Source organism: Haliotis cracherodii, unplaced genomic scaffold, assembly GCF_022045235.1.
Source record: "Haliotis cracherodii isolate W230 unplaced genomic scaffold, xgHalCrac1.p SCAF_9, whole genome shotgun sequence".
Lineage (NCBI taxonomy): Eukaryota > Metazoa > Mollusca > Gastropoda > Lepetellida > Haliotidae > Haliotis > Haliotis cracherodii.
Genome location: NW_027266343.1, coordinates 49,749,014 through 49,762,829, shown reverse-complemented (window position 1 = coordinate 49,762,829; position 13,816 = coordinate 49,749,014). Strand labels below are relative to the sequence as shown.

Below are 13,816 nucleotides of genomic sequence, written 5' to 3'. Positions count from 1 at the left end.
GCTGAATATTCTAACAGGAATTCCGATTCGTTGCTGTACATTCAGTGATAAAACCCGGGCTTCCCACGAGGCCCAAATTACACACAAAAAACGGAATTACGAGGCATTAGGAATACCTTTCAAACATTTTGGCTTCTTAAAAGTTGGCTCGCTCTAGGACCATAACGGTCTGAGCTCGAGTGAGTGAGTCCCCCTGGTGTCACTGCATGCTTTATCTTTCAGATTTATATACAATTATTTACGGGCCAGTGTAAATTTATATAGAGGATAATCTCAGGGATATTGACTAACTTTGTTACCAAATAGTATGTTTCTCGGTCATTGAGACAGCTAGAGGCCATGTGGTCGGTATATATATAGCAGAGACCGCTATCTTATGGTCTCTGATTGAGAGAATATTATTAAACTCTTCACTTTTATGAGGTGAGATCTATTTGACAAGGCGGTGTGAAAAGTTATTTATCAGGTAATTCATTTCACTTATGTTCAACCTGGAAAATACAATCATGAAACTTCAACGGCATCTCGGCAAAAACGTCACAGATTTCATCTGGCGAAAACGGTGTCATTTTCGCGAGAATGGGTACTGAAGGTCAAGCGAAAAGGCCACCTCACATTTATAATAAATATAAAAACGATTTCTGTGGTAGTATTTATGCTTGGAGGTGTTGTCTTCTAAGCCTGAAGCTGATTCCGAAACTCTTTAAACAGAAACTCCAGTGCACCACAAACACAACGTGTCCATTGGTCGAATTTATGACATGATATGGCATATTGATGTTTCCTCACTATCGGTAAGGATATTGTCTCGTCCAGACTCCATGTGTGATAAGCCATATACACTATGCCTGACAAAACGTCACAATGAATTTTTTCCTCACAAACATTATTCGCATATTCTAAAAATGACTTATCATATATACTTCGGTTTATTTGTTTACATTGTGTGTACTAATTGATGATAAAAAGACTATATCTACTGCCATCACACTCTAAGTGCGCCATAGTTTAACACGAAAAATCGCAGTTAGTTTTAGGCGCACATAAAATTCTTTAATTTGACTAGACATTCCAGGTAAAAAGTAAGTATCCGTGAGTCTGAAACCTTTTAACGTGTTTAACCTGTATTTAAAAAGTGTTTTGAAATTTAAAACATATTGATAGTGATACATTCTATTGGATGGACACTATTCACAGTAAGAAAATACTGTTCTAAACGTCTCTTTTTCTTCAGAATTCGTTGTTTAGGTTTCACCCATATGTTTCATCTTATATTTGTTGATAATGTTAGACAGAAGTATAATTGTCATGGTACGCGGTTTCACTACATTTAACATGTTTAAAGAGAATTGTCTGGGCCTGCGAAAGTTGCAGGTGCTCGAAAACACCAAAGGGAAAGAACTCCGTTTAGCTTTGTTTTTTGCACCGGAAGTTCTTAATTTGTAATGGCGACTCAGTTGTAATTCCAACACGGTAGCTTAGTGTAAAATGGCATCAAGACGACTTAAGAGACCCTCCTCAGCCAGGCGACATATAAAATATGAGTCATTCTCACAATATGTCAGGTACAGTTTAGATTTGGGTTGAAATGCAATAACGGTTGTGAAGAAATACCATTGACACATCGCGTTGCTAATAACGCTATTCCCGAAGTCCATGATCCAAATACGAAAGCTGAACTAATCACACACCATAATAAAGACAAAATGTGTCGTTTTAGAGGCTGTTTTATTACATAAAGAAATGAATTCCTTAGCAAATCGTATTAATTGTTTTATGAAGTGTTAGAAAGAATATTTAAAAATAAATACGTTCTATATAAAGGAAATCCATGTAAACAAATTACTTTCCAGTTGATTTCTGGTTGGTTGGTTTTGTTGTCATTTCAGCATCTCCAAATTTTTATTGTTTTCTATTTGTCCCTGGTTTGTGAACAAATGTAAAACATTTGAAATGTTGTCAGGAAAGACATAATACTATTACTATTGTTTCAGGTAAACCATTGCTTCATTTGTGGCCCATATGTTTTTATCTTGAAATCCATGTTTACATTTGGGAAAAAATAATAAGATCTTTCTGCATATTATTGTTGCTGTGGCTATATTGACATACAAATTTGAGAAACATTGCAGCTAACATCAGTCCTAAACAAGTCATCTGAGTTAAGCAGGGTAGATGAATATTAAATGAGAAAACACCTACCTACCAACACAAACCGCACCGCCTCCATGATCTAGTGGTAGAGCATCCGCCCGGAGAGCGGAAGGTTAAGGGTTTGATCCCTGGCCACGTCATACCAAAAGATGTTATAAGATGGAACTTGTTGTTACCCTGCCTGGTGCTCGTCATTAAGGGGCTAAAACTGGTCAGCTCGGAGTCAGTATACTGTGTCTGAGTGGGATTTTCATGTTAAACTGTGGTATGGTACCTCAGTGGTCTGGTTTGTTGCTACGTTTCGGTTTTATGGGTACCTTCAACACCCAACAGTTCATGTCCCACGTGCAGTGGAGTGCATGTTGTTCTCAGCATCTGCTCAGGAAGACACGTTCTGGCTAGTCTGTCTCAGGGATAGGAAGAGTCTATAGGGTCTGTGGTCACTGTTTGAATTAAAAAACGACCAGTGGAACGTTTCTGGACATATTATTCTATCAATGTGTGTGTGTCTTTTGTTGTGCAAATAAATAACTGTAATTGGATATTATTATTGAGATCGGAAGTTGCAACATGAGATTTGTGTTTCTTAAGGCACTTACTATATATCACACAACCCAATTCCCCCACAACATATAAGCTGTCTCTGAGTAAAGTCTTTTAGTTGTGCTCACAAGCTGTGGCCTTCATTAGGCCTTGTGAGATCATGCTCTAAGCCTGAGATAGGGGACACATATCACAGTATAAGTTGTAGCAGCAGGCTCGTGGTGTTAAACATAACGAGGGACACATGTAACACCATGTACCCCTTGTGATCCTGCAACAACGAATTTATCTTACAGCCATGTTTTAGTATGACATTGTAAAAGAACAAAAACAAATTCAATATTGATAGAAAACAGCTGTTCGATTGACCTGCAGTTATTGTAATGTAATTTTCAATGACTTTGAAAAAGTCTCTAGTGTGCAGCTTTTTTCTTCGAACAGGGTTATAAAGGATTTATTCTGTCTCAGAAATCCACTTGCAGCCTGTCTTGGGTGGTGGGTATAATGGATTTATTCAACCGCAGGGAAATTTATTTCCCTCTAAAGCAGGATACATTATAAGTTGTAGCAGGATCACGAGGGGTACATGGAGGTTCTCACGTTAGGTTTTATTTTATACCACGAGCCGGAGGCAAGTGGTATAAAACCTAATGAGGGATGCATAAAACCCCATGTACCCAGTGTGATCCTGCTACAACAAATTTATCTCACTGATGTGTTTTAATATCATTGTAAAACAATTTGAACAAATTCAAAATTTAATAGAAAACAGCTATTTCATTGAGCTGAGATGAGCTTATTGCATTGAAGCAGGGTATAAGGGAAATATTGTGCCTCTGAGAAATCCACACGTAGACTGACTTGCTCGTGGTGGGGTATAAGAGATTTATTCCCATGCTGAGAAATTTATTCCCCTCCAAGGCACAGTGTTTTATCAAGATCACATGGACCAATCAGATCTCATCATTCTCACATGGAGGTATGATAATACCATATGCGCACATATTGGCCATGCCCCTTGACACATGCTGAACTTTATATTTATATTTTCAGTGCAAGCCGATTGAGGCAAGTTCAGAGCTTATTAAAAGGACCGTCTGACTCATCAACAGCTCCTGATGCTATATTGTGTATAGCAGGTACTGTACAGTGATGTGATGTATGATGTGAAAAATTAGCATCTATACAATGTTGTCTTTGTCTTCAGCAACTTTTGTGAGGTCACAATCTAACCATAAGGTACATGAATTCTGTACCTGAAAATCAGGGCCCCGTTCCACAAAACGATTGTAGCGCTAAGGTGATCGTAACTCCCATACATTGACATTAACTTACGACATTTGTAACGCTACGTTCGCTTTGTTGAACTAGGCCCTGATTATGATACAGCCATAGAGATATTTTGTTGTCTTTAGTATAAGAAATCATTCTGGACATCATGGGTGAGCATGGAATGGTACGTGGTTTGGGCACCGCAAGGAGTAGGTCTCCAGTAATCCATTCAAGAGGATCATGTGGTCAGACTGTGGACTTTCATGATCGTTTATTATCATTATGACTGTAGGGGTAGAACGATATACTGCAATACAATTTTCAAACGATACATGCTGCAACATTTTTTTCTGTTCCTGTATATTGGGTAAATAAAATATAAAATGTTTTGTTATTATTTGCATCGTTTAACCTAAAATCTGTGCAGAATTCATTCACAATGAAGCTTCCCTTTGAAATTGATTGACAAAATGGCTGAGAAGAGGAAGTGATTTTTCTCTCACAAATGCACGACTATAAAAAGGTAGCAAAATACCATGCTGAGTAATATATACTTTAGCAAATACTTAGCATGTAGAAAATAGGATCTGCATGTACCAGTGCAGGCCTTTGTATAGCGAACATAACTAAGTACAACATTAAACAACATGTTTAACAACATTATTTGCATGTGATGAAACTCATAAGGAGAGTCACGGCTCAGTCACTAGGATGTTACACAACATATTGAATGTTTGCTCATGCTTTCAATCACTGGGTATCCACAACAGATGATATTAGCTGGAATAGAGCTGACTGGTATTGAACAACATTCATTTAATCCAACTGACAACCATGAGAATCCCAATTGCTTGGATCAATGCTCGTGATGTGAATCAATGAATTGTCTGGTCCAGACTTGATTATTTACAGACCGCCGTCATATAGCTGGAATATTGCTGAGTTGGTGTAAAATAACAAACAAACAAACAAACCTCACTGCATTTTCCCTCCATTATTCAGGGATTGACAGTCGCTACAATGATGGAACAAGAGAGCTGATAAACTACTTGCTCTTTGGATTTTTTGAAGTTAGAAAAGCAGAACTTGAAAGGTAAGTCTTAACTTCTAAGCATTCCTCCAAGTGCTTCCGTACCCAGCTGGTACTAAAACAGCACATTCCTTCAGGGATAGGTTTCAACTCCAAGAATGACATACTCAGTTATCCAGTGTTATGTGTATCTCAATTCTAGACACCAGGACCCATTTGCCACCCAGCCTCGTGCTAGAAGTGACGACACAAGCTCCCTCTCTTTTATCATTAGCTTAGCTTGGAATTTCTCTTGCTGATGCGCTTCAAATACACAACCTATCAAGATGTTTCTTTTCAACACAAGTTTGGCATAGATCTACATTCAAATTCACAGCCTCATCCAAGAAAAACAAAACTGTTATAGTATGACTCGCGGGCTCTATATTATTGTGGTATTGGTAAATCTTGTAATCTACATCCCCTTTCGACTGCTTTCTTACGCAAAACTAAGCACAATATTTCATCACTTGATCGAATCAGGACTTGTTGTGGTATGTCATGGCTACTCATAAGTATACACGTTAATGTTTTTATGATAGTTTCTGGAATATTTTTGAAGTGGAATTACCCCTACCTCCATTCAGAAATTGGTTAGAAAAGAACCCATTTGTTTAGACGAAGTCTCTTGACCTAACCTAGGTAGTATGCATACTCAAAAGGAGGAAGTGATGTCAACCACAGAATACACACTTATCACACCACAAAATAGTGATACTGCAAGTATGTAGAGTTGCCTGCCCTTGAATTACTAATGACAGGTACTTTGTTTACCAAACTGGGTAAAGAAAATCACCATCGATCAATTATACCTTATCTGTCATAATACCGACAGTTGAACCAAGGAGAAACATTTTGCTTGTAACATATTTAATAGCTTAGTAAGTATTTGCCATTACGATCCATTTTAAACTAAATTACCCCGATAATATAACGTACCATGCTATAATTTAGGGCTGGGACGAGTCCAATTTACGGCCCGGGTACCTATTACCCGGCCCTACCCGGGTAGCCGTTGTAGGTCTCAAGAGGTAGGTACAAACTGTCCGATTGGGAAAAGTTTGTCTGTAGCTCTGGTAAAATGTGTTTAGATTCATGTATGAAACGATCTGGTGTATACAGTGAAGTTGACTGGACTACGGGTCAGGGTAGTCCTGTGGGTACCCGGGTCCTACTCAGTACCCACTCGACCCAAGTACCCGAGTTACCCGTCCCAGCCTATAATTGATATTTTGGCTGGAAGAGATGTTTCCTGAGTGTGTGTACTAGGACAGGGGAGGGAAGGCCCAATGCAACAAGATGTTCCCTTGTATTTACGATGGCATGCAAACATTGAGATGATACTGGTCATATTTCTGCATGTTTTAATCAGGAAAGAAATTTGTAAATTGATCTATTTTTCAAACATGCCTTAAAACGAAGCTAAGGTAACGAATGGGTCCAGGGTATATCTCATAATCGAATGGAGATATGATACACTGGGTTATCAAGGATGCAACAATGGCAAACAGCTATGTATTGTCTTGTGCGGTTGACATACTCAAGTTAGGCTCAGTGATTGGTTTATTTCCATTTCCAACCTCGGTGTTGATTTTGAAATTTGTGGCTAATTATTTTCAAATTATTTTTGTTCATTTCCAGATTTAGATTGACATTGTTAGGTATTATGAAGGATGAATATAGAACTTCTCCTGACTGATATACAAGGTTTCAAGGCATGCTATTTATATATTTCCCTGTTCATGTATAGTATAGTAAATGTCATATAAAACAGTCTGACTTTAGCCACTAGTCCGAGTCTGTTAATGTTATTTAGGTCTAGTTGGCTTTGCTATTAAAAGTCCATAAGATCTACTGAAAATAATGTCAAGTGATAGGTTGAGGCCATTGAACTCACAAGTCTATGGCACTTACTGTATTTATGAGTTTTGCTGTTTCAATTACTTGTGACTTTAATTACGTAACAAATACTGAGAAAGATTACTCTAAATGTGCGACTGTTTTATTTCCCTCATAATAAATTAATAAGGGATAATCAACTGCCTTTTTATCTCCCCAGTATGTAATCAGCTTGTTTGTCCGTCTCTCTGTCCGTAATCATTTTTTGTCCGCATCATATCTCTGAAACTAATAGGTATTAATTTATGAAACTTTGCATGCACAATGACCAGGTTGTCAACTGGTGCCTTTTTCTATTTCGAGATTTTAACCATATTTATTTTTTCCTGTTTCCATGCAAACAAGTTTGACTTTAACCCTGTTCATAGTGGCATGTTTGTGCGGACCATGGTGCCATTGTACAAAACAACCCTAGCGCTACGACTGCCGTAAGTCTATGTTAAGGTATGGGAGTTACGGTCACCTTAGTGCTAAGATTGCTTTGTACAACTGCACCCATATCTCTAAAACTAAAAGGTATTTTTTCATGAAACTTTGCACACACAAAGACCAGGTTGCCAACTGGTGCCTTTTGCTATTAAGTGATTTTTGGAATTTTTATTCTTTCTGATTCCATGTCAACAAGTTTGACTTTGAGTCTGGTCAGACAACAAGAGTGTCTGGATAGTTATTCACCATTAAGGTAAACAAAGAAGGGAAATGTTCACTGTAAACATTTATATCTATATGTCTATTAAGCTGCAATATAGATTTCATAAGTTTAATGTGAAAGGTGAGCTTCAGTAACCTTTGATAACTACAGTTGGTAATGCAACAGATTACAGCATAAGCCATTTACCAAATGTGTTACATCCACTAACTCATATGTTTGCAAAAAAAAGAACCTGACATACAAATACAAAGTTCCTAATCTCATGGTATTGTTTTGATAGTTCAATAACTACTCGTATACACGGACAGACAGATTAGTTAGAATACTCTCATGAAGTTGGACAGATCATTCTTGTTGGATTTGCTGTAACAGTCAGATGATTTGTTCTTTCGAATTTGTGGGGTCAGGGGGATTTGTCATGTTCTGATGACTCTTGCTAAACCAGTGATAAACTTTCAAATTGGAATGAATTCCCCCAAATACAAAGTTCCTAATCTCATGGTATTGTTTTGATAGTTCAATAACTACTCGTATACACGGACAGACAGATTAGTTTGAATACTCTCATCAAATTGGACAGATCATTCTTGTTGGACTTGCTGTAACAGTCAGATTTTTTTCTTTCGAATTTGTGGGGTCGGGGGGGATTTGTCATGTTCTGATGACTCTTGCTAAACCAGTGATAAACTTTCAAATTGGAATGAATTCCCCCAAACACTAGTAATTGAATTAAATGTCTCATACATTTTGATATAAAAGTAACTTCTGTCTTATATTCAGCTCTGGCTTTGAAGAGGAGGTTATTGATGGTAAGTTTCTCATGCTGCTACAGGTTTTATCTACACGAACAATATGTTGGTCATTTTAAGGATATATACACTGATGGCAAACCATTAATGGCTGGATTATAGAAAAAAAATATTAGCTTATCAATTTACTTGTATTGACTGTGTAAGCTGGCTGATTGTGTAGCAATGTACCATGATAATATGGATAGTTATTCATACTGTCACCCACTGGTTTGCTGCTCCAGACTTTATTATTTACACGCCATCTTTATATGGCTAAGTACAGTAAACTACGGCTATAACAAACTCAAAGGAACCACTAATTTTAGTTCGTTATAACCGTAGTCCTTTAAAACCATTTATACAGTGTATATAACCAAATGAACGGGACCCCCCAAAACAGTTCGCTTTTTCGGTCAGTTTGTTATAAGTGTGTTTGTTATAAGCATAGTTTACTGTACTGCTGACCGTGGTGTACAACAACATTCACTCAACGAGTCATATATCCCTGAATGGGGGCGGTCGGGTAGCCTTGTGATTGAAACGAAGACCCGGATTTGATTCCTGACATGGGTACAATATGTGAAGCCCACTTCTGGTGTCACCCGCCGTGATATTGCTAAAAATGGCGTAAAATCAAACTCACTCACTAAATCCCTGAATGGCAATCATCATATTACTTCCAATTTTTTTAACACTCTGAAAACAACTCAATTGTTTTCAGAACTCACCTGAGAGAGTAATGATACATATCATGGAAGTTACATTTCTTCTGACCCAAACGATATCCTGAAGTCGTCCCTCATGTCATACAGTGTTGTGGAGAGTTTTTTTTTCTAACATTATGTTTCAACCTAGTGCCCTTTCTGCTTCCTGTGCCTCAAATGTTCCATGTTGTGTGTCCAGATATTGTGTTCCTGGTGAGGAAGACTAGTGTGGATGTTTACTGTAATCCCATCAACTACCACTACTTGCTGCCGTACATCAGCCACTGGTACAACGTCCGCTTCCATTGCATGACTGACACTGAGGTCAGTTGGAGATCTAAAGCTTCTGGTATCATATCTGTAATGTCAAAAACATTGTGTCTGTCATCAGTAGGGGAGTATCTAAATGGCTGGATGAAAGTCACAATCCATCAAGTTTGTTGCTATTTTCAATATTTTTATGGTAATTGGCATTATCAGGCTGTCATTGTTTATTGTATTTTCTAGTATGAAGATGAAGAAGAAGCAGAGGAGTTCAAGATCCATTCCTTCATAAACATGGTCCGAGACTCTACCAGAGTGGGGATTCCCTACAGCAGCTCAGGTAGGTCACCAGCATTGTCTGAGACCCTACTAGAGTGGGGATTCCCTACAGCAGCTCAGGTAGGTCACCAGCATTGTCCGAGACCCTACTAGAGTGGGGATTCCCTACAGCAGCTCAGGTAGGTCACCAGCATTATCCAAGACTCTACTAGAGTGGGGATTCCCTACAGCAGCTCAGGTAGGTCACCAGCATTGTCTGAGACTCTACTAGAGTGGGGATTCCCTACAGCAGCTCAAGTAGGTCACCAGCATTATCCGAGACTCTACTAGAGTGGGGATTCCCTACTGCAGCTCAGGTAGGTCACCAGCATTGTCTGAGACTCTACTAGAGTGGGGATTCCCTACAGCAGCTCAGGTAGGTCACCAGCATTGTCCGAGACCCTACTAGAGTGGGGATTCCCTACAGCAGCTCAGGTAGGTCACCAGCATTGTCCGAGACCCTACTAGACTGGGGATTCCCTACAGCAGCTCAAGTAGGTCACCAGCATTGTCCGAGACCCTACTAGAGTGGGGATTCCCTACAGCAGCTCAGGTAGGTCACCAGCATTGTCTGAGACTCTACTAGAGTGGGGATTCCCTACAGCAGCTCAGGTAGGTCACCAGCATTGTCTGAGACCCTACTTTAGTGGGAATTCCCTACAGCAGCTCAGGTAGATCACCAGCATTGTCCGAGACCCTACTAGAGTGGGGATTCCTTACAGCAGCTCAAGTAGGTCACCAGCATTGTCCGAGACTCTACCAGAGTGGGGATTCTCTACAGCAGCTCAGGTAGGTCACCAGCATTGTCCGAGACCCTACTTGATTGGGGATTCCCTACAGCAGCTCAGGTAGGTCACCAGCATTGTCCGAGACCCTACTAGACTGGGGATTCCCTACAGCAGCTCAAGTAAGTCACCAGCATTGTCCGAGACCCTACTAGAGTAGGGATTCCCTACAGCAGCTCAAGTAGGTCACCAGCATTGTCTGAGACCCTACTAGATTGGGGATTCCCTACAGCAGCTCAGGTAGGTCACCAGCATTGTCTGAGACCCTACTAGAGTGGGGATTCCCGACAGCAGCTCAGGTAGGTCACCAGCATTGTCCGAGACTCTACTAGAGTGGGGATTCCCGACAGCAGCTCAGGTAGGTCATCAGCATTGTCTGAGACCCTACTAGATTGGGGATTCCCTACAGCAGCTCAGGTAGGTCACTAGCATTGTCTGAGACCCTACTAGAGTGGGGATTCCCTACAGCAGCTCAAGTAGGTCACCAGCATTGTCCGAGACTCTACTAGAGTGGGGATTCCCAACAGCAGCTCAGGTAGGTCACCAGCATTGTCCGAGACCCTACTAGAGTGGGGATTCCCTACAGCAGCTCAGGTAGGTCACCAGCATTGTCCTAGACTCTACTTTAGTGGGGATTCCCTACAGCAGCTCAAGTAGGTCACCAGCATTGTCTGAGACCCTACTAGATTGGGGATTCCCTACAGCAGCTCAGGTAGGTCACCAGCATTGTCTGAGACCCTACTAGAGTGGGGATTCCCTACAGCAGCTCTGGTAGGTCACCAGCATTGTCCGAGACTCTACTAGAGTGGGGATTCCCGACAGCAGCTCAGGTAGGTCACCAGCATTGTCCGAGACCCTACTAGAGTGGGGATTCCCTACAGCAGCTCAGGTAGGTCACCAGCATTGTCTGAGACTCTACTAGAGTGGGGATTCCCTACAGCAGCTCAAGTAGGTCACCAGCATTATCCGAGACTCTACCAGAGTGGGGATTCCCTACAGCAGCTCAGGTAGGTCACCAGCATTGTCTGAGACTCTACTAGAGTGGGGATTCCCTACAGCAGCTCAAGTAGGTCACCAGCATTATCCGAGACCCTACTAGAGTGGGGATTCCCTACAGCAGCTCAGGTAGGTCACCAGCATTGTCTGAGACTCTACTAGAGTGGGGATTCCCTACAGCAGCTCAAGTAGGTCACCAGCATTGTCCGAGACTCTACTAGAGTGGGGATTCCCAATAGCAGCTCAGGTAGGTCACCAGCATTTTCCGAGACTCTACTTTAGTGGGGATTCCCTACAGCAGCTGAGACAGGTCACCAGCATTGTCCGAGACCCTACTAGAGTGGGGATTCCCGACAGCAGCTCAGGTAGGTCACCAGCATTGTCTGAGACCCTACTTTAGTGGGGATTCCCTACATCAGCTCAGGTAGGTCACCAGCATTGTCCGAGACTCTACTAGAGTGGGGATTCCCAACAGCAGCTCAGGTAGGTCACCAGCATTGTCCGAGACTCTACTTTAGTGGGGATTCCCTACAGCAGCTCAGGTAGGTCACCAGCATTGTCCGAGACTCTACTTTAGTGGGGATTCCCTAAAGCAGCTCAGGTAGGTCACCAGCATTGTCCGAGACCCTACTAGAGTGGGGATTCCCTACAGCAGCTCAGGTAGGTCACCAGCATTGTCTGAGACTCTACTAGAGTGGGTATTCCCTACAGCAGCTCAGGTAGGTCACCAGCATTGTCCGAGACTCTACCAGAGTGGGGATTCCCTACAGCAGCTCAGGTAGGTATCCAGCATTTTCCGAGACTCCTATGAGACTATGCCAGGTAGACTAAAGACTTCCATTTACCCATACCCAGTTAGTCAATACATCTGTATATAATGTTAGACGTCATTGTAATAGCTCTTTTGAGGATTAACATTTCTTTGTTATTTTCAAAAGAATTGAAGCGTCTCCAGCTGTTTTCTCGTCGTCTTTTGTTATTATTACTGGGTGAGTGTATCTGGTAAAGAAAGTGTTCTGACACGATTTTCTCATGTTGCAGGGCATATCCACCAGTTTGACAAGTTTGCTGTGGAGAAATGGCCCATTGTTCAGGCATATGCCTTGGAAGGACTTGGAGGGTAAATACACCACATTTGACTTACACAAGAAAGCAAGCCTAACTTCTGGCAACTATGTGACAGTAAAATACATGTAGTCTGAGATCAAATGCAATGTTCATGCATTATCATCATTACATACCTCTGTTCCTTTGAACGACATGGGTACAATGTGTGAAGACCATTTCTGGTGTCCCCCGCCGTGATATTGCTGGAATATTGCTAAAAGCGGCGAAAAAACATGCTCATTCACTACTGTTCCCTTGACTCATTTGAATTAGAAACGACTTGTCTATCTCAGAACTTTCTATTGAAAATCGACAGAAATGCATTTTTCGTGGCAATTTTGAAGATAAACTCCATATTCAGACATTGTTCTTTCCAAATGTAAGGAAAATATAAGGCTGTTATTTGACTTATATTGACCCTGATTTAACCTTAAGGATAATATTTGGGTCAAGGTATGTCAAAGGAAAGACAATCATGGGATTAATGTAATCCTTTTCACAGTTACATCTGACTGACTTGTTCTTATTTGTTGTGTGAGTGTTTCTCCCTTTTATTAGGTTTAGTTTTTTGAAGCACCAGATTATCTTTTGCATGTGGTGTGGAACAATTTAAAAAAAAATATGTTGGCCATTAAAAGAATTTATCTCCTCAGAAGGCATATGTGCGACTCTGAGTTAAAACTTTGTGTGAAGAAAATTTAACAAGTGTGTATTTAAACTTTTTATGTTACATTAACTGTTGCAGATTATGAAATATTAGTATCACTAATATTTCATAATAGTGCTCAATATCAATGCAGAGCCTATGTGAATATTGTTGTGGTTAGCAACTTGTGATAAGTATCCATCTTTGTTGTTATTTAAAACTGATGACTACATGTTCAGGTGAGCTAATAACTATTGATAAAATATCTGTCCAAGACTTGCAAGAATGTGGTTGTTGATTCTCAAGCAGACTTAGTAAGGGAGACAACTCTTCTGGACCTGATGTCAATGGGGAATTCAGTTTGCCAGAACATGCTATATAATCTCAGGATTATGATCAATGGATGTTTTGAAATAGTTTATCTAACCTATTTATATTTTCTGTTACAGGGGAGGATTCTTCACCATGATACATGAGGTAATGAACAGAATACGTGACTGTACCATGTTTACACTCTTGTTCTCAGAACAGTAATATGGTTAGTTTTGTCTTCAAATATGGTTATGTAAAACATATTTTGCTCATCAATCTAAGGTGCCAAATGCCTCCTGCAATT

At 40.4% G+C, this 13,816-nt stretch overlaps 1 protein-coding gene across 1 annotated transcript in view; it reads left to right on the top strand.

Moving 5' to 3' along the window:
* The first annotated feature begins 1,487 nt into the window (after positions 1 to 1,487).
* LOC139452711 (dynein axonemal assembly factor 9-like) overlaps positions 1,488 to 13,816 on the top strand; it is a 179,601-nt gene continuing 167,272 nt past the window's right edge. Inside the window, exons 1-8 of the mRNA XM_071234279.1 lie at positions 1,488 to 1,565; positions 3,751 to 3,836; positions 4,972 to 5,062; positions 8,370 to 8,398; positions 9,284 to 9,408; positions 9,592 to 9,688; positions 12,489 to 12,567; positions 13,650 to 13,677. Coding sequence (XP_071090380.1) covers positions 1,489 to 1,565; positions 3,751 to 3,836; positions 4,972 to 5,062; positions 8,370 to 8,398; positions 9,284 to 9,408; positions 9,592 to 9,688; positions 12,489 to 12,567; positions 13,650 to 13,677 — 612 coding nt within the window. The 5' untranslated portion in view covers position 1,488. The remainder of the gene's footprint in view (positions 1,566 to 3,750; positions 3,837 to 4,971; positions 5,063 to 8,369; positions 8,399 to 9,283; positions 9,409 to 9,591; positions 9,689 to 12,488; positions 12,568 to 13,649; positions 13,678 to 13,816) is intronic.